Raw genomic sequence first — 20,643 nt, 5'->3', positions numbered from 1 at the left:
TGGCAACACTGAGGGTGGAGAAAGTAGTCCGACGAGCTCAACCTGCATGCGCAAGCAGCTATCCCACAGTACTAAAATAACAGAGATGTCAGTCCAATGAAAACGGCACGCTGAGCAGGGTGATGTTAGCCTCCTAGCTCCAGTCCAGCTGGTGGCGGTAATGCTACGCGTAAGCTGGTTGCCGACCGCCATTAAACGCGAAGAAGACGTTCTTACCGGATGTTCTTGGATGGACTTCCGGTGCTGCTGATGAACGGTGGGAAGCGCTTCTCTATTTAACAAAAGGTTGCAATCGTTTCTCTTTGAGTCTAACTACCCGTACTTTAATCTTGTTATTTTTAATTTCTACTGCTTCTAATTCTTAACTTCTAATTCACTGCTCTGTTCCCGTGTGAATCTCAGGAGTGGTTAGTTTAGCTTACCAGCTGTTAGCCTGCGCTAACTTCCTGTACTCGGTTCAGTGTTTACTTCGTGCACAAAGGTTTATTTTAGGTTTGTGCAGTGCTGTTAGACCTGGTTGTCCTCCTCGAGAGTCTAGTCCGTAATTAAAGCATCGTCTTAGTTCTTTGGGTTTAAATATTACGGACTCTCGATGATCTTGGTGTCGGGCGGCTAGCGCGCCCGTTAGCATTAGCTTAGCACTGCTGGACTGAGGGGACAAACAAAAAGCTGAACTTAGAAGATAAATACCACAGCAAAAACAACATACTCAGGAACAGGGCGAATTAATGAGCAAAAATCCCTTCTATCATGCAAATGTAAACAGACAGAAAACTGGAGCAAGGACAGAAACACACAGCACAGACCAGAAATCAAAAGAACAACAAAAAAGAGGTACAGTCACTTGCCCAGTTCCGGATCATTGCCAGTTCCAGATCACTGCTGTAGTTTTTGCGCCGCCGTTTCTAATAATCAGCACGAATAAGCTAATACTTGGTACCAATGGAAAGATTGATGTTTTGTCTACAAACGACCACAAGCTCGACCCGATCCAGCCGTCCTTGTGACCAGCAGAGGAATCAAAACATCCCGGTGTCTGCGGACTCACTCCTGCAAATTTTAAAGTAACGATCTCTAAAACGTAGCAGAGGTGAGTTAGCCGTTCGGTGTTTTTGGTTCTAGAGTGGGAAAATACTTAACTTAGGTAGAAAATGTTAGTCAATGTCTTGCTGTTTAATTGCTGCGCGCATTTATCTCCGACGCGAAAATTTGCCGGTTGCGGATCACTTGAAGCAGCAGCTTCGTGTCTGTAGTTGTGATCCATGTGGACTTTGGGGATCATCTCAACATCACTAATGGGCATGAATGTGGGGGCTTTTACTTTTTAATTCGGGAGAAATCTCACCTCCACACTTAATTTTTTGCTCGTAAAAACGTATAACGGCGCTTTTGAAACGAAGTAAATTCTCATTTAATAAGTATAATTTATATAATTTTGTGTTCAAAACACATTCTCAGGCACAGTGTGTATCATTCTGCATTAGAAGGGCTCCAGCCAGATGCCAGGAATGCCCACAAAGTGAGGCAGAGTGTCGTGATCCGGAACTGGCAAAAGTGATCCATTTCTGGGAAATGTTTGCGTCACACATAATGTGGCTTCACACTTTAAGTAGAAGCGCTACTCCACCCAGACGTTTTCAGCTAAATAACATCCAAATACCCAATACAACAATACACAATTAAAGGACATTCAGTTGCATTATGGCTCCGTATAGCGGGACTTTAAAAAAGGTGATCCGCAACTAGGCAACCGTCTGTAGTGGATATTTTGCCGGACCGGTAAACTTGCAGCTAGCAATGTTTTGCCGGATCTCCTGTCTGATTGGCTAATTCAGTTGACATAATTGGTACCAGAACCTATGATGAAATCAGTTCCAGCAAAGTTGAAGGGGATGATATTTCGTTGTACGCGGCTTGTGATGTTTTGCCGGCCATCTAAACGACGGAACGGCCACGGTCCGGCGGGAACTTAAAGGTGATCGGAGTTTAAGATCTCCTTATTTCACATTCATGATAGTAGCTCGATATTGGTGATTGAAAATTGCCATATTTTAGCATCCACTATTTTCAGGGGTAGACTGATCAAAGGTTTTGCAGTCATGACCATCCCTGGTTCTCAAGACCAGGCACCTAAGTGGCTCTACTCTTTTCTACTCTCCTATTTTACTCTTCCTTTTTAGATATACCTTTATATACTAGCATAGTTCCACCTTAGAATTGGAATATAATATATAAGATATACCTTACTGAATTTTCATGACACTGACAGAGAAAAAAAAACAGGATAAACACACGTGTCGATGTGGACTTCTGTATTTTCATTTTTATTCTGTCTTGAATTTGCAGGTTTTGTTTTATCATCCCAGCCCTACACAGAAAATTACCAAGACTGCAAAAAGTATTTCCACAGGTGCCCGACATTATTTCCACCATGTGGCGAAAAGCGCCAGTGAAAATATTTTTCACAACACAGTGGAAATAATTTCGGGCACAGCTATGCCATGTTTTTGAACTGCATTTAGCGTCCGAGAATCCCACCACCAGTAGGTGATTTTCTGTTCTTATTCAAACGACTTTATGGCACCCAAAACGGCATTTAAAGATGAAAAATTAGCACCAATGCCAAGGGCCCGCCATGTTGAAATAAACTCTACGATGATATCATTTGAACTAGCCAATCGGCGAGGAGATCCAGTCAGATATCGCTAGGTGCATGTTTGCCGTATCTGGCAAAATATCCACTGCCCAAAAAAGAGACAGTTCAGCACTGATCTTATTAACAGTCTTGCCAGTTTCATTTTGTTTAAGCGATAGAGAAAAGAAAATGAACTCATTTATGAAACTGTTGAAGGAGGGTTTTTGGTTCTTCCACCTGCTACTGTGGATATGGTATTCATGGGTTTAAATAATCTATAAAGAAGAGAATACTAATGGTATCAAAAGAAGGAATATCAGGAATACCAGGGTTCTTGGGGACATAGCTGATTATATCCGTATGCATCATACAGCATAATAATAATAATACAAAATTTGTCTCCAAAGCGTAAAAAGTGTAATGCTTTCAACAGGAAGGGGTGTCCAATACAGTAAACGTCCTTGTAAAAATACAGAAATAATGCATAGCTTTCTGTACTAATAAATGTAATAATATCAAGTATCAGTCTGATGTAGTTATGTATATTTCCACCCTTTACAAAAGCAAACTGACATTCGTCAACCAGCTGAGATAAACTCCTATCTAAACTGTTAGAATACACGTGTGGTAATGATTAATAATCACTACATAACAAGGTTATTGGCCTCCAATTGTCCAGCAGGAATTTAGCCTTATTAAGTTTTGGGATTAGGGTGATGAGCCCTGTTTTACAGTTGGTGACAGGTGCCCAGTTGATATACAATCTTTAAAAGTATTGTACAACAACTCCTTAATAACTTTCCAAAAAGGGTAAAATTCAGCAGTCAAACCATCAAGACCTGGTGCCTTTCCTTTAGACGTGTGCAAAATTGTATTGTCTAATTATTCAATTCTGAGTTCATCCTCCAAAACAACGTGAAGTCTACAGCCATCGCTTCTTGTTTTCATCACTCTTACTAAAAATGTAGCACAATTCTGCTCAGGAAAGTTAGATTTGTACAAGTAACTGTAGAAATCCCTTACTTCTATTTCAACTTGGTTTTTATTGTCAGTGATGATATCATTGATGGATAACTTCTGAATTAGGTTTTTTATTGTCTGTTTTTCAAAATTAATAAAGTAATATTCACTCAGCTGACCATCGTTTGTCAAATTAGTAGTTCTGCTGCCATCCACACGAAACACCAAGTCTTGTGTTCCCTTTTTTCTTCTCCATAGAGCCATGCTAGGTTTTTAATTATTTTATTATTATTTACAAGGCTTTGCCTTCCGTGGCTACAGTATGGGGTATTTCCACAGCCTCTTCTCATATAATTGCAGCCCACAGCTGTCCCATGTTGTCATTTCAGTGTGATTTCAAGTTAAAATTATTGCTAATTCATGTGTTTTCTCGCATATTTGTCTCCTACTACTCGCCAACAGTAACAGCACAGTGAGATTCTACTTTTGATGTCTGTGTGTAAATGCACTCAGTAATGCTGCAAGTTTGGCCATTGAGGCAACTATGCAGGAAGCATTGGTAAATAAAGATATAAAACCAATCTAAATGAAAACTAAATGCGTTTTGTGTTAAAATTGCTAGAAATTTGTTGCGCGATATTTGTCAAATGTCTTATTGTAAATGAAATTGTCCCATTTGCTACAAAATGGGGACAGTGTCTCATTGGCCTCTTTCGCCGTTCCTGACTGTGTAAGTTCAGAACACTTAATTTTATTTTAACACCAGCATAGTTTTGTTTAAACAAACATCCAGTAGACATTAATCTCATCCCTCTCTCGAACTCACAGACAAATGGAAACGTGTATAAAAACACACAGACACACACATTTGACATATTTGACCCCCCCCCCCCCTCACATTTTGATCACTAACTAGCATCAAACATTAGCTAAGCAGCTAACACACCTTAGTGTGAGATTATATTAAATGAAGTGGCTTTTAAGTCGTGGTGTGACTGATAACACGTCTTTATGTCTTTGGGAGAGTTGGGGCTTGCTTCTGGGGCTTACCGGTGTTTCTGTCTGTGTCGTTGCGATGTCTGTCTGTCTGTCCATCCCTCACAAAACAGGTATACATTGAGGCAAATAAGTAATTGATCTGTCAATTTTGCAGGTTTTCCCACCTACAAAGAACGGAGAGGTCTGTAATTTTATCGTAGGTACACTTTAACTGTGAGACAAAGAATCTAAAAACGAATTCAGAAAATCACGTTGTATGATTTTTAAAGAAGTAATTGACATTTTATTGCATAAAATAAGTATTTGATCACCAACCAACCAGCAAGAATTCTGTCTCTCGCAGACCTATTAGTTTTTCTTTAAGAAGCCCTCTTATTCTGCGCTCTTTAGCTGTATTAATTGCACCTGTTTGAACTTCCATCCATCCATCCATTTTCTTCCGCTTTATCCGGAGTCGGGTCGCGGGTGCAGCAGTTCAAGCAAAGCCGCCCAGACCTCCCGATCCACACACACACCTCCCCCAGCTCCTCCGGGGGAACCCCAAGGCGTTCCCAAGCCAGCCGAGAGATGTCGTCCCTCCAGCGTGTCCTGGGTCTTCCCCGGGGCCTCCTCCCAGTGGGACATGCCCGGAACACCTCTCCAGCGAGGCGTCCAGGGGGCATCCGGAAAAGATGCCCAAGCCACCTCAACTGACTCCTTTCGACATGGAGGAGCAGCGGCTCGACTCCGAGCTCTTCCCGAATGAACTTGTTACCTGTATAAAAGACACCTGTTCACACACTCAATCAATCACACTCCAACCTGTCAACCATGGCCAAGACCAAAGAGCTGTCTAAGGACACCAGGGACAAAACTGTAGACCTGCACAAGGCTGGGATGGACTACAGGACACCAGGCAAGCAGCTTGGTAGAAGACAACAACTGTTATGATTATTTATTAGAAAGTGGAAGAAACACAAGATGACTGTCAATCTCCCTCGGTCTGGGATTCCATGCAAGATCTCACCTCATTGCGTAAGGATGATTCTGAGAAAGCCCAGAACTACACAGGAGGACCTGGTCAATGACCTGAAGAGAGTTGGGACCACAGTCACAAAGATTACATTAGTAACACATGATGCTGTCATGGTTTAAAATCCTGCAGGGCAGCAAGGTCCCCCTGCTCAAGCCAGCACATGTCCAGGCCCGTTTGAAGTTCACCAGTGACCATCTGGATGATCCAGAGGAGGTATGGGAGAAGGTCATGTGGTCAGATGAGACCAGAATAGACCTTTTTGGAACAAACTCCACTTACCATATTTAGAGGATGAGAACAACCCCAAGAAAACCATCCCAACCGTGAAGCATGGGGGTGGAAACATCATACTCTGGGGATTCTCTTCTGCAAAGGGGACAGGACGACTGCACCGTATTGAAGGGAGGGTGGATGGGGTCATGTTTTGCGAGATTTTGGCAAACAACCTCCTTCCCTCAGTAAGAGCATTGAAGATGGGTCATGGCTGGGTCTTCCAGCATGACAATGACCCCAAACACACATCCAGGGCAACTAAGGAGGGGCTCCGTAAGAAGCATTTCAAGGTCCTGGAGTGGCCTGGCCAGTCTCCAGACCTGAACTCAATAGAAAATCTTCGGAGGGAGCTGAAACTCCAAACCTGAAAGATCTAGAGAAGATCTGTATGGAGGAGTGGACCAAAATCCCTGCTGCAGTGTGTGAAAACTTGGTCATGAACTACAGGAAATATCTGACCTCTGGAACTGCAAACAAAGTACCAAATATTAAGGTCTGTTTTTCTATTGGATCTAATACTTATATTAATTTAAAAATCATACAATGTGATTTTCTGTTTGATTCTGTCTCTCACAGTTGAAGTGTACCTTGATAATATGACAGACCTCTACATTCTTTGTAGGTGGAAAACTTGCAAAATCGACAGTGGATCAGATACTTATTTGCCTCACTAGAAGTGTTCTGAAATCACCTCCTCACAGTTTTAGGAGGTATTTTGTGAAACTTGATAAAAGTCCTTGTTATAGGTTTGTAATATGTATATTTTTATATTGTTCCAGTTGGGCTCATTTTATCAGAGTTATGGCCCTTGATTAACAGAGCAAATCTCGTTCACTTTCATGCTTGGGTGCCTGCAGTCAGAGAAGTTTTGAGAAACTTGGTAAAATTCCTTGAAATGTTTTCAGAATGTAGTAAGCACTTATACCAAAGCAGCATTTGCCAGCGGGGGATGTTGTGCTCTTAGAGCTCTCTTGTTGCATATTTCGCGAAGTTCCATTCGGTGTTTCACAGTTTCCCATAATGCCCCTGGCGGCTGCCTACACTTCCCAGAATGCACCGCGGTGCCAGCAGAGTTCGCTGTCTCACAGCGCATGTAAACAATGGCAAAGTGAGGATGTGAATGGCGCAGATTCAGCGAGTTCACAAGTGATTATGATGATGACGACACATTCTCTCAAGTTGAGAGGGTTATCTAGAGGAGGTGGAGCACCTGTGATAAATTTCTGCTGTGCCCCAATGTTGTCTTGTTGTCCACGCTTCACAAGGTGTGTTTACATTGTGCCCTAAACCAGAACTCTGCTGAAACAACCTCTTGCGTGAGTCACAGACCGCCAGACAGCGCGAGATTTCATAACTGTGAAACACCGAATAGTGCGCTAACAGGTGATGCGCCATATTTGGTGTCTTTCTTGAAGCATGGGACAGACACCAAACTCTTACTGCTCCACCCACTGCTAAGTAACTAAGTTAGCTGTGCACAGCTTGACAAGAAGGACAAAATACCATCTTGACTAATTAGCTGTGGTTGCAGCAGGTACGTGAGGCGAACGTGCACATCAGGTGATCTCTTAGATCAGGGTTGGTCACTCCTGCTTTACGACTTGTGTCTCAGCACAGGGACATTTCAGTGTTGTCACACACTTGTGATTCTTCAGCCTGGACAGCAGAGCAACAGATGATGATTAAATCAGCCTGTTTTTCAGTCTTTCCTCCACTTGGTCATTGACTCTCTTTCTTTTGTGTTTTTTTTTTTTTTTTAAGTGTTTCTACAAATGTCTGATGTCCAGCAGCTGAGGAACATGTTGAAACACCAGCTAACACCTGCTGATGAAGGAACGATCACAGACCTGGAAAAAGAAACATGTCATTTAAAAGAAGAGAACAAAAGAGGTAAAGAACTGGATGCTGTTTTTAATCCTCTAAGGCCCCGTCCACATGGGAACAGATTTACGTTTATCTGCAGAAGCTTTGTATTCGCATTTCATCCACACGTAAACAGCGTTTTGGGCAGCTGAAAACCATAGAATTTAAAAACGGGTCCCAGAGCGGATATATCTGAAAAGGCTGGATTTACATCTCCATATGCACAAGCAATACAGAATGTTTCTGAAAGAATTAAATCATAGCACCACCTGTCTAACCACAATGGCTTAATCACTTGATGTTGTTGTTAGTAGTTACTAAAATAATTGATAGCTGCAGCCCTAAAAGTGAGTTTGAGATGTGTAAAATATCACGCAGGTGGGAGTCACTGAATCTTGACCTCAAGTGGTTCTTGTTGAAGTTCATCATAACTGAAAATATCTGTTCACACAAACATGGATCCAAAAAAGTTAAGCATTTTCTTTTTGTATTTCTGGGAATCATTGTTTATCCGGCTGCTGGTAAAACGTGACCAGTGAAAGCTGCTGGTGTTTTTGTGCCGCTCGTTGTCCAGCTGCAGCTCTGTGAGCTCACTGTGTAGCTGAAGTGGAGCAGAGTCAACAGAGAAGAGATGGTCAACTAGAGGTGCACCGATCATTATCGGCCGATCACGCCTTGATTGGTTTGATCTGTGATCTGCAAAATGCGCCGATCAAAAGGACCGATCACAACAGTGCAGGCAGTAGCGCAGGGAGTGCTTGGTCCTGTCATGACACGCTTTCCTCTGTGACGTAAACTCACTTTGACTTCTGATATGAGCTGGACAGGCAAGGAGAGAAGGTCGCCATCATCTAATGTAGTCCATGTCCAGCCAGCTCATATCAGAAGTCAAAATGAGTCAAATGGCTCAGAGATCTAAATAGACTGCTGTGTAATGAATGGAACCACACTGCCATCTAGTGGATATCTAGTGTGCGTGAGTGTGTATTTGTGAATCAGTAGGCATTTGTTTGTGGATCTGTGGATTTCGTGAAAAGTGTCTTAAAATTACGTCACAGAGGAAAGCGATGAATGCATGTAATTGGTGATCCACAAATGCTGAAACTCAATTCACAAATACAATTTCCAGTTTTACAAATGTATTTTTGTTTTTTTTTACAAATTAAGTTTTATATTTGCAAATACAACATTATTTGCAAAGACCAATTTACAAGTTACAAATATAAATTAGCATTTGTGGATATCTGAACACATTTGCAAATCAATGATTATTTGTAGATCACCCTGTGTGCATTTACAAATATTAATAAGACAGTTTTAACCCCATAGAATGAGGGCTGTATTTTGCATTCTCAACGTATTCTCTGTAGGCTGTAACCTGAGCAACATGAAACATGGGGAAAAAAAAGCTTGCTGGTAGAACAAAGTCAGTGTAATAAAACAAAAGTTGGCAGTTTATTCTAGTGTCTTTATTTGAATGCATGTTTTTTGTTTTCATCATTAAGTTTTAATGCAAAAATAGTCCTGTACATTATACCTATATTCTTATTTTGGGCATGATCCAAATATGTACTTGATCGGTATCGGCAGATCAAAATTTCAGTGATCGGTGATCGGCCTAAAAAATCCTGATCGTGCACCTCTATCGTCAACGTCCTTTTCTGCAGCTGCAGAATTCTGAAAGCACTGGTTAAATTCCACTCTTATGCTGCGTTCACACCAGGTGCGACGTGAGCGACAGCAGCTACAGGTTGCCATGTAATCCCTATGGAACGACGCGTTTTGGCGCCAAGTCACGCAGCGCGACGCGAGTGAAGCGATTGGTGCGTTTGTGGCGCAATATTGCGTCGCATTACGTCGCGTTGCCCTCCTCCCCAAGTTGAAAAATCTGAACTTTTTCGTCTCATCGCGCTGCAATGACCAATCAGGGACTGAATATGTAGTGACGTGGAGATGTCTGGAGTTTGACTGAAGATGTGAACATGTCCTGTATCTGGTAGCAGCCTGTGAGCAGGACTTATGTCTCTTTTGTCCTTTATTTCACAGTTATGACAGAGTTTTTGGAGCGAGCAGCAGCAGGGAGCAGAGTGTTTTTTTTTTCTTCTTATCTTACATGCGCGCGCAAGCGAATCGTCCATGGAGATTATTTTACTTATTAACTACACCGATGTATAATAAAACAAATGGTGACTGGCTTCTAAACACAATTATGACAGAGTTTTTTGGGAAAGAGCGAGGAGCAGCAACGCAGCAAGCAGCAGAGTTTCTTTCTTTTTTTTTTCTTTTTTGTTTACATGTGCGTGTGTGAACGGGACAGGAGGTCCTCAAACTGAGTCCCGCAGAGGCGGAAGGACCACTGAAAGCGGCCGTCATCCAGACGCAGCTCCTGCAGCAAATAATGATACTCCCTGTATTGGGAACGTCTCATGACGTTTGTCAGCTTTCCACAACAACTCGCTCCGTGTGATCAAGGTCCGTTATGTTAACTTGACTGACAACTGGAGCCGGCGAGTGGAATGGAAGCTCCTCCTATTTGATGACGCACCGGGGCGAATTTTCGCAGCAAAAGCAGAGCGACACACCGGGCGAAGGAGGCGCGTCCGTCGCCACACGACCCCCGCAAATTTGTAGCGTCTGATCGCGCCCGGTGTGAACGTGGCATTAGAGTTGCAGTGGCTGTTGCGTACCTCTTCATTTGAGCACTGATTCTGTCGTGTGGAAAACTGTCCATGACCTCAAGCAAAGCTGGAAAATGTGTAGTGCCGGGCTCCATCTGTGACAGGTGTCTCTGGAAAAGTTGCAGCTTCAGTCCAGACATCTTGATGTGGACCAAACTGCCCAAAGATAGGTGCACCAAGCTTGTGGCATCATATTCAACAAGACTTGAAGACATGGGTGTGAATACCTACATACATTTGATTTTTTTTTTTTTTTTAGTTTGTTTGTAATAAATTTGCACAAATAAAAACCTTTTTTTGTTGTCATTATGGGATGTTGTGACCAGAACTTTGAGAGAAAATGAATTTCATCCATTTTGGAGTAAGGCTGTAACATAACAAAATGTGGAAAAAGTGATGTGAAGACTTTCCAGATGCACTGCCGCTGACTCACCACTGTGATTTAACTGTGGAAGCTAATGTTCAGCATAGATAGTGTAGATATTCTCTTTTGTTTGAAAAAGTATTTGAAGTTCTGAATCTAAAACCCTATTCCGATATAAAGTCCCTCTGGCCTGAAAAAATATTTACAAGAAATCTTTCATCCCCTCTGCTGTAGCAACCCTTAATAAGACCAGATGGCTGCTTGTGTTGTCAATTGTGGGGTGTGTGGGTTTTTTGTTTTGTTTTGGGTTTTTTTTTTACAGGGGCAGTGAAGTTTTGTGTGAGTATTTAATGTGTTATGAGCCAGTTGGAGAAGAATTTCTGACCTTTTTGGGATAGACAAAAGTTTATTCTATTCTATTCAACAAGATGCCATTCTTTTACGATCCCCTGCGATCCAGAAAAAGTGTAAAAATGGGATGAAACGGCGTACTCTGCCATGCCTCCTATCAGGCTGGGTTATAAAGGGCATACCTGGCAACCCACTCATAAATTAAAGTAACGCTGCGGCTGCCTGTGTTCTCAGCCAGAGCTGCAACAAACGCTACTTTTGCTTCAAATTTTTACCCTGATGGGGCACAATCAAGCCAGTGCCCAACTGTACTCACTAGGACTACCCCGTTTAAAAGTGTATGAACATGATTGAAGCTGTTTAGACAACAAACACTCAGAAGTGGTCGCATAATGTCACGATTAGGTGAAAAAGTTTGGTCGAGGAGTTACTGCGGTGTTAGACAATGCAGAGCCTACCCCTAAAAATTTGTCCACCCTGCCTTCACTGCGCATTAATTATTTGGGCAGTGGTGGGCACAGTTCTGCTAACCAGCGAGCTAACTTTTTTGTTAGCTGATTAGCTTCTCAGCTAACTTCAGAAACCATCACCGGACCAATTACCTTCCACTAAATTTAGTTTTGCTAACTTTTAGTCCGCTAACGTTTTTTGCTGGCATAGTAAGTAAAGCCGAACAGTCAAAAACGTTTGTAAACCCTAAAATCACACATTAGTTCCTGTCTGTTATGTCTGTGAGGTGCTGAGCTCAACCCAACCACAGCAGAAGGACCGCCTGGCTGCTACAAAAAAAGTCTTTTACATTCACAGCATACAGTGCCACACACGTGTGGCCAAAGGCGTAACAGCAAAGCAGGTTTGACTTATGTTTTGATTTAAAAATGAAACTAATTCCAGACAGTTTATTGATATTAACGTTAATTCTGTCATTTTTACAAAGTTAAAATATCAGAAATACCTTTTTGTTTTAAAATAATGCACTAATTCTGAAAGTCTGACCATCAAAACTCCCAGATGCCAAAAGGCATTATGGGAAAATGAGCCTCCTTATCACTGGTTGGTTGGCTTAATTTATTTGTAAAAAAAAAAAACAACAACACACAAGTTACTGTATGTGTGCATGTAAATGATTGTTCCTACAGCAGTGGGCAGGGCACACAAAGACAGAAGCTCTGACTCAGTGTTGTTGATGGACTTTGATTCTACTCAGAAGCATCAGCGGTGCTTAAACTCAAAGCTGGCTTGTCAGTAACTGATAGTGTACTGGAGTCAATACTAAAAGTTATCGGTTAGCTGCAGCCTCCGCTAAATTTTTATCAGTTTATCCATTTACCACTATAAAAGTTAACTTTTCAGTTAGCGGATTAGCAGTTATCGAAGCCAACGTTTTGGTTAGCTGTGCCCACCACTGCATTTGGGACCACAGCAGCTCGTCTGAGACGGACTCTCTACATCCAACGTGTTCAAAGGGAATAATGTGATTATTAACCATCAGGTGACAAAGTAAAACCTCTTAAATCATCCTAAAGTCAGCTTTAAGCAGAAACGAGGCCGTTTAAGCAGAAACTAGGTGATAAGTGCACAATGCATCTGTGCATGCGTGGGTCAAACGGGGGCAAAGATTCCAGCTACCAAACTCACACCGCTCCCGTTGAATTTCGTATACAGTAGCATTAGCGGACTATAAAAGTTAAGGCTTACAGGGATTGTTTTAAAGGCTTTAAGCCAGGGGTGGGCAATCATGTGCCATGAAGGGCCGAAGCACTGCAGGTTTTCCTTGCTACCAATCACCTCAGCAGGTGATTTCATTGATAACCAGGTGTTTATGTTCAAGGGAGAGGCTCATCAGCAACCCACCTGCTGAGGTGATTGGTTGCAAGGAAAACCTGCAGTGTCTCGGCCCTCGTTGCCCACCCCCTGCTTTAAGCGGCACATAGAATAATGACAGGTGCGCATTGTGCTGTTTTCAAATGCTCGAAAGGAATTTATAGGCTTGAAAGTTGGCTGAAAACACCCAATTGCAAAGCTCCAAAAAGGTCTGCACAAAGACGGAAAGAAGAAGAAATGTGGTTGTAAACCTCCGTTCATTCTACACAATTTCCCCACAGAAAAAAAAGATCCAGACGGACGTAAAAGATGGACTAAAATTGTAAGTTTCTTACACACATTTATTTTGTCAATATCCTCAAACTGTGCCGAATTATAATGTGGCTGATGATGCCGTTTTTGTTCATCGGCTTATGACTGTAATGTCGCGCCATAAATGACGTGGCGCGTAATATTGTAATATTGACATGTTCTATAAACGAACTGCGTGCATGCACATATTGTATGTCTTTCAACTTATCAAAAGAAATGTGACACCAAAGAGGTTATATGTGAGACCCACCTTCCTTGTATTCATTACAAAGCTGGCGGAGTAGCGATTTCTCATCCCTGCTTAGCAAATATTCTGCAATATCCACAGTTTCAGACTCTGGACTTCGTCTAACATCCGTCAGTTGCCTTCAAGGGGTCAGAAATTTGTCTCCAACTATCAACAAGGACTGGTCATTTTCGACAGCAGCTCTCTCTTCCTCCTTTATCGGCACCAACGGTAGTTTCTGTAATGATGCAGCACACGCAAAGGCAGCCAGCTCTTCTTTCCGTTTCTGTCCACTGCTGTACGTAGTCCTGGTTGTAACAGGCAATCCGCGGAGCTTACGAAAACGCTTTAAATCGTCAACTTTCCAGTGGTTGAAATGATCCAAATCATAGCACTCCTCGCTGCTTTCTGCCGTCATAGCATGTGGATTGGTAGCCGAAAAATTTAGGGTACCCATAATGCACCGCGTGGCCCGAGATGTGCACTTCGCTTATTGGTGAGTCACTGCTGATGCTTTGAAATAACGGTGGCGTAGTGAACGCAGGAGCAGCTCCTCTGGCTGCTGCACTCTGATCGCTTCCTCCGTCTTTTATTATGAAATAATGCTAAATTTATGTGGAAATGAATGTTGTACAAAAGCTTCAGATATCTGACACTGAGACGGATGATGACTGGAGTGCAGTTTTAAGCAGAACTGAGGTGATTATCTGTGAACCACGGCTGACGCATGTGCAGTGAAAGCAGGGCGGACTGATTTTTAGGCGGGACCGTTCAGTCTGCAACACCGGGTTACTCAGTGCTATGCTCTCTTTTGTCAGTGTCAAAGATAAAACCATCCATTTTGAAATGATTCATTTTCCTTTTGACAAGTGCTGTGGAATTGCTCACCATGCGCTCAAAAAAAATAAATAAATAAAAAACTTTTGCATTCAGGGTGATTCTGTCCCGTTTTGGCTGTATACGGCCAAAACAAAACATCACGCCAATGTTGGACGCACACGTTTTCAAGATAATCACCGTCAAGTACGGGAAGCAGCCTACGCACACGATGTCGTCAGGATGTAAGTACATCATGAAAATTTCTTTTTCTGACAGCAGCGTTGCAGTGTGAAAGCAAACTAAATGGACTAAAAGGTTGTAAATATTTTTATGAACACCATTGTAAACTTTCACTTGCACACCTTCTCACAGCAACCTGTGAAACCAAGGGGTGCACTTACAACCATTTTGGAATCCGGGGTCAAGAGTTTAAAGCCACAGGCTTGAGAGCAATGGATTCTTAATTCCTCTCTGACTGATCATATGGATTATTGAGCCCCAAATCAGTTCCACTCACTCACTCATCTTCAGCTGCCTACTCCAGTTAAGGGTCACGGAGGGCTGGAGCCTATTCCAGCAGTCACGAGGCGGGGTTCACCCTGGACAGGACGCCAGTCTGTCACACGGCCACATATAGGCAAAAACACACCCACCTATGGACAATTTAAAGTGTCCAGTTCATCTAACCTGCCAGAGCACCCAGACAGAACCCACACAAACACAGGTAGAACATGCAAACTCCACACAGAAAGGAACCCATGACCTTCTTGCTGTGAGCCAACAGTACTAACCACTAAGCCACTGTGCTGCCCTTTATCAGTTCCATCAGTGCAATAACTTACTGGTCAAACGCTGCACTCTGCTAGTTTATTTTAATTAGTGTTGTTCTGGCATTTAACTTAATTGTTTCTTTGCAGACATGCAGCAGTTGTTGGTGAGCAAAGAAGAAATTCTCCCTGAACACCACAAATGGAATCTGAATTTTGACCTGGAGAATATCAAAGAAGAGGAGGAGCTGTGGATAAGTCAGCAGGGAGAGCAACTTCAGCAGCTGGAGGAGGCAGATCTCACCACATTTGGTTTCAGTGCTGTCACTGTGAAGAGTGAAACGGATGATGTTGATGAGGATGATGAAAAACCAGAGACATCAAACCTTCATCAAAGCCGACGTGATGAGAGCACAGAGGCTGAGCCTGTAGCCAGTAGCTCATCTGTACACAGCATACTGACAACAAAAGCTGAAGGAGAGGACTATGGAGGACCACAACCAGCCAGCAACCTGCGTCCAAACAGTCATTTACAACCAGATACCAACGGTAGGAGTTCAGACAGTTCTGGAACAGAGACTGATGACAGTTATGACTGGAAACAGACCAGAGAACTTCAGTCAGGTTTTAACTGTCTAAAAAATACCAGCATTGTTTGTTCAAACAATTGTGACATTGCTGAAAAACAAATTAATTGCTCCAAATATGGAAAAGCGTGTGGTCACATGATCAGTACAAACCAACAGAAGGGGAAGCAGGCAAGCAGAAATCCATTTACCTTTTCTAATCAGAGTAAAGGACTGAAACAAAGGGGTACCTTAAACACACACATGAGAATTCAGTCAGGAAAGAAACCATTTGGCTGTTCTCAGTGTGCCAAAAGATTTGGACACAAGAGTATTCTGATGCAACATATGATAATTCATACAGGACAAAAACCGTTTGGCTGTCATGAGTGCGGTCAAAGATTTGGGCAGAAGGGAAATCTGACAAAACACATGATAATTCATACAGGGCAAAAACCATTTGGCTGTTCTGAGTGCGGGCAAAGATTTGGACGAAAGAGCAGTCTGAACACACACATGATAATTCATACAAGACAAAAACCATTTGGATGTTTGGAGTGTGGCAGAAGGTTTGGACTGAAGAGCAGTCTGACAAAGCACATGGTAATTCATACAGGACAAAAACCATTTTGTTGTTCTGTTTGTGGCAAAGGATTTGGTCTAAAGAGCAACCTGATGAAACACTTGGTAATTCATACAGAACAAAAACCATTTGGCTGTTCTGATTGTGGCAAAAAATTTGGACTAAAGAGCAGTTTGACGAAACACATGATAATTCATACAGGACAAAAACAGTTTTTTTGTTCTGAATGTGGTCAAAGATTTGGACAAAAGGGCAACCTGAATGCACACATGATAATTCATACAGGACAAAAACCATTTGGCTGCTCTGAGTGTGGGAAAGGGTTTGGACTCAACAGCAGTCTGACGAAACACATGATAATTCATACAGAACAAAAACAATTTGGATGTTCTGAGTGTGGCCAAAGATTTAGACAAAAGGGCCATCTGAATTCACACATGATAATTCATTCAGGAGAAAAGCCATTTGGGTGTTCTGAGTGTGGTCAAAGATTTGGACATAAGAACAGTCTGAGCAGACACATTATAATTCACACAGAGGCAAAAAAGGCAGCTCTCAGTGTGGTCAAAGATTTGGGTAAAAAGGCAGTGTGAAGCAATTTTTTAGGCAGCCGTCCAGTCATAATTTGGATGGTCAGTTTTCGAAAAAGACGTCCAAAAATATAGTGGCCGGCTTGCTCAAAGCCGTCAAAAGTTAGGACTGGGTCCGATTGCTGGAGCTGTGTGTGTGTGTGTGTGTGTGTGTGTGTGTGTGTAGTCAGCTGGCTGCGAGGAGGGAGGGGCATGAGCTGCTTCAGTCAGTGCAGAGAGACATTGCGCGCAGAGCAGAAGGAGAAGCAACACGTTTAAGAAAACAAACAAAACTTTGGCGCTACCTTTATTTCTCCCTGGACTGTTCTGATGGTATGCCCTGTTCACATCGTGTGCACGTGTCGGTGACAGTTATACTGAATTCATGAGATGATATAAATGGTCAAAATTCCTTAAAAAAAAGAATATATACATGAATATTATAAAAATCCCACACACGTGTTAAAAACCTGATGTGGAGAAACTCTGCAGTGATGTTCCGAAGCAGAAATCACATAAATCAGGTGAGAACTCTGAACTTTAATAGGCTGTTTTCCAAATATATTTATTTTAGATCTTGATCTTAATCATAGCTTAATGTAGTTGTATTAGTGTCCTCAGTTCCTAAATGCTTATTGAGTGTTAGAAGGAAAGGTGATGTAACACAGTGGTAAACATACCACTGTCCCAGCTTTTTTGAAACGTGTTACAGGCATCCGTTTCAAAATGAGCAAATATTTGCACAAAAATAATAAAGTTTATCAGTTTGAACATTAAATATCTTGTCTTTGTGGTGTATTCAATTGAATATAGGTTGAAGAGGATTTGCAAATCGTATTGTTTTTATTTACATTTTACACAACGTCTCAACTTCATTGGAATTGGGGTTGTATATAGAAAAACATAAGCTGTGTTATCTTTACTCATTCATTACTCAAGGTGAAATATGTTTTTTTAGTTTGAGAAGAATTTTATTTGTGGAAGACGGGACAATGGCTCTTTTGATAGTAATGGTTACAGACCCCTGACCCAGACTGACTCCAATTTTTTTTCCACTCAATCTTTAAATGTACTCAGGGGTACTCCAGGCACTATTTTTTTTCAAAATTTTCACGGCGGATATTGTGACCTGAAGAATTTATAAAAAAGTGTCATCACAGATGAGAGGTCGACAGTGTTGCCAGATACGAAATATGCAACTATCGTTTCCAAATTTCCAAAGAATTTTATGTCACATTTTTAAACAGTAATTCACAATCTCCCTATAGTAATGGGGAAACTATAGCACAAAAAGAACACACATGCACTACCAGACTAGAAAGAGTCAAATTCAACCTCGAGGTCGCTGTCGTCATCCGATGCCACTTGTGCAGATTTTGTTGAACACAGAAAAAATGTTGACACCTCCATAAGGAACGTGAACTTTTTATTTTTCTTGTATATCTCTTTGCTCTTGTGTTTTGTTCGTTTGTTATTGCATTTGTTGAAATAAAGTTTCAAAAAAAAAACATGTTGGTTGGGGAATCTTCCTGTCACTGCAGAGATTGGATGGGAACTCATTACTTTGTATGGAGAGGGGGCGGGCTTTCAAATGACGTCCCAGGCCTGCCAAAGCCAGCAGCAGCCCTGTGTGTGTTGTGTCTTTGATGCCACCTGAGTGCAACACCTGCAAAATGATTCTTGGGTGTCAGAGAGAGATACGTGTTTGGGCAACCAACTGAAATTATCGTACATTTTGGATTTTTTTCCCATTATTGATCGTACAGAGGGCAAAACTATCGTACAAATACAATAATTATCGTACATCTGGCAACACTGGCGGTCGACCACGCACATTCAGAGCCAGAAAAGTCTCCAAACATACAGTCAGAACAGGACTGATGAAGGATGACTTTTTCCCCTGGCAGTGATCTCCACTGAGACAGAAACTAAAACTGAAGGAAGATAAGGAAAACTTCTACAAACAAGTCATTGATGCTTTTGTTCAGAAGGAGCGGCACATGTATTTATAAGTAATGGTAAGACCAAAATAAAAGTTTTTTTGTTTGTTTGGTTTTGTTTGTTTTTTATTATTAAATGTGCTTTTTTTTGTATGCTACAGTTTGGGTGTAACGGGGGAGCAGTAAGTATGAATATTGTAATTTTTGGAAAGATGAAATATGATGAATGAAGTGTGCCGATTTAAGATGATATTGTAAAGGAGAGCTGGAACAACCAAACAAGGTAGCCACTCATTAGCAGTTAATTTATTTAACAAATAATTTAAGCATTTAAAAAGAAAAAACAAGTTAAAAATGAGTGGTCTCTAAACTAAAAATAATTATGCGGATTGAGTGAGTCCATATTTTATTCCCTCTGCTTGGTCTAAAAAGTAACTGTTACTGACTGCCACAATTTTTTTTCCTGATTTCTTATAGTGTTTCTTAAAGCCAGAAAGTTGCCATTTGAAATGACTTTAGTTTTGTGTCATGTCTGTGATCTGCTTTTTTTCTACAAAATTAAACAACTGAATGAACATCCTCTGAGGCCGGAGATTCCATCATTTTTGGCAGGGGTTGTACTTCAAACGCCAAAGGCTATCTGTTACACTGTTCCAAGCACCGTTACAAATACTCTCAGGCGGGGCAGGGTTCCTCCCCTTCCGCTACATGGGATCAACTTCACCGTACCCGGCTCACCTCTCGGCTCCTCTCCCAGCACACCTGGCAAACACACACAGGGGCCAGTGAACGCACAGTGAAACATCCCTGGAGCCAAAGACTCTTACTTCACGAGCACCACTACAAACACATAAACTGTACTCACGTGGCATCAGGGTTCCCCCTGCCACTCTGTGAGTGTAATCCACGTTATGGTGCTCCTTCCAGACGGTAATCCAGTTGGCCCTGTGTCCCGATTTCTCCAGCAGCTTCTCCTCCCGTCCTCTGCTGTCTGCGCCACGCAGGTTAGGATACCGTCACCTCTGCCCTGCTCCTCATCCATGTTCCTACTCCTCTGCCCTGCTCCCTGCTTTTTGCCAAACTCCACTGTCTTTTATTGGCCACATTACGCGCCATGCCTCAGGTGCGTTGATTGTAGGTAAACAAATTAAACAAGAGTCAGGTGCTTCTGGGGTTGCCATGACAATAACTGAGGATGCAGAACTCAGAAGCACAGCAAATGAAGCAAAAAGCATGCAGACACAACAGCAAACAAAAATAAAGCCTTCACACACAAGCAAGAAATGTCACACCAAAAGAAAAAGTTCTCCCGTTCATTTTCTGTTGATGACTAGATTAGACCAGACCAGAGCACAGCGCATTGGTTCTTAATGAAAGGAGAGCAGGTTAAGACTCACACCCGAAACAGCTGTTAACGTCTGCGTTCTGGCTGCAGTATTCTCTGATCGTTGATTCGCTGAAAACCTAGCAGCTGATACGTCAGCTGCGTGACGAGTTCAGAGAAAATTGGAGCATTCGTGGTTTTAGAGTGTCCCAGAATCCTTTGCGCACTGGGGAGGGAGGCCACCCTGCTCAGAGTGCCGCTGTCATTGAACCGACATCTCTGCTATTTTGGTATTGTGGGATAGCTCGCCCACATATGGAATTTGCCGGACTACTTTGGCAAACCTGCTCAGCGTACCGCTCTCGTTGGAGCGACAACAAAAAGAACGTGAGCAAACACCAGTTTACCGTGAGGAGTTCTGTGCGGGAGGACGGGAAATTTTAATCCCCGGGGTGGACACACAGTGACTTTCATGACCCCGAAATAAGTCCTGGGGTCTTGGAAATTTCTGTCGATAATTTTCGGATGCCCCGTGGGGTATGTAAAATTTACGTTGATGTAAGGGCAGAGAGAGG

General features: G+C 42.2%; 1 protein-coding gene across 1 annotated transcript; it reads left to right on the top strand.

Annotated features, from left to right (window-relative positions):
* Window positions 1-222: 222 nt before the first annotated feature.
* LOC117524339 lies at window positions 223-20,212 on the top strand. Its single transcript, XM_034186098.1, has 6 exons — window positions 223-285; window positions 7,644-7,772; window positions 14,434-14,561; window positions 15,237-15,593; window positions 19,672-19,748; window positions 20,180-20,212. Exons 2-6 carry the CDS (start codon window positions 7,744-7,746, stop codon window positions 20,210-20,212), a joined length of 624 nt encoding a protein of 207 aa, XP_034041989.1. The 5' UTR covers window positions 223-285; window positions 7,644-7,743.
* Window positions 20,213-20,643: the final 431 nt, after the last annotated feature.

Source organism: Thalassophryne amazonica, chromosome 14 (assembly GCF_902500255.1).
Source record: "Thalassophryne amazonica chromosome 14, fThaAma1.1, whole genome shotgun sequence".
Lineage (NCBI taxonomy): Eukaryota > Metazoa > Chordata > Actinopteri > Batrachoidiformes > Batrachoididae > Thalassophryne > Thalassophryne amazonica.
The sequence above is the reverse complement of the archived record's forward strand: the minus strand, read 5'-3'. Positions and strand labels throughout refer to the sequence as shown.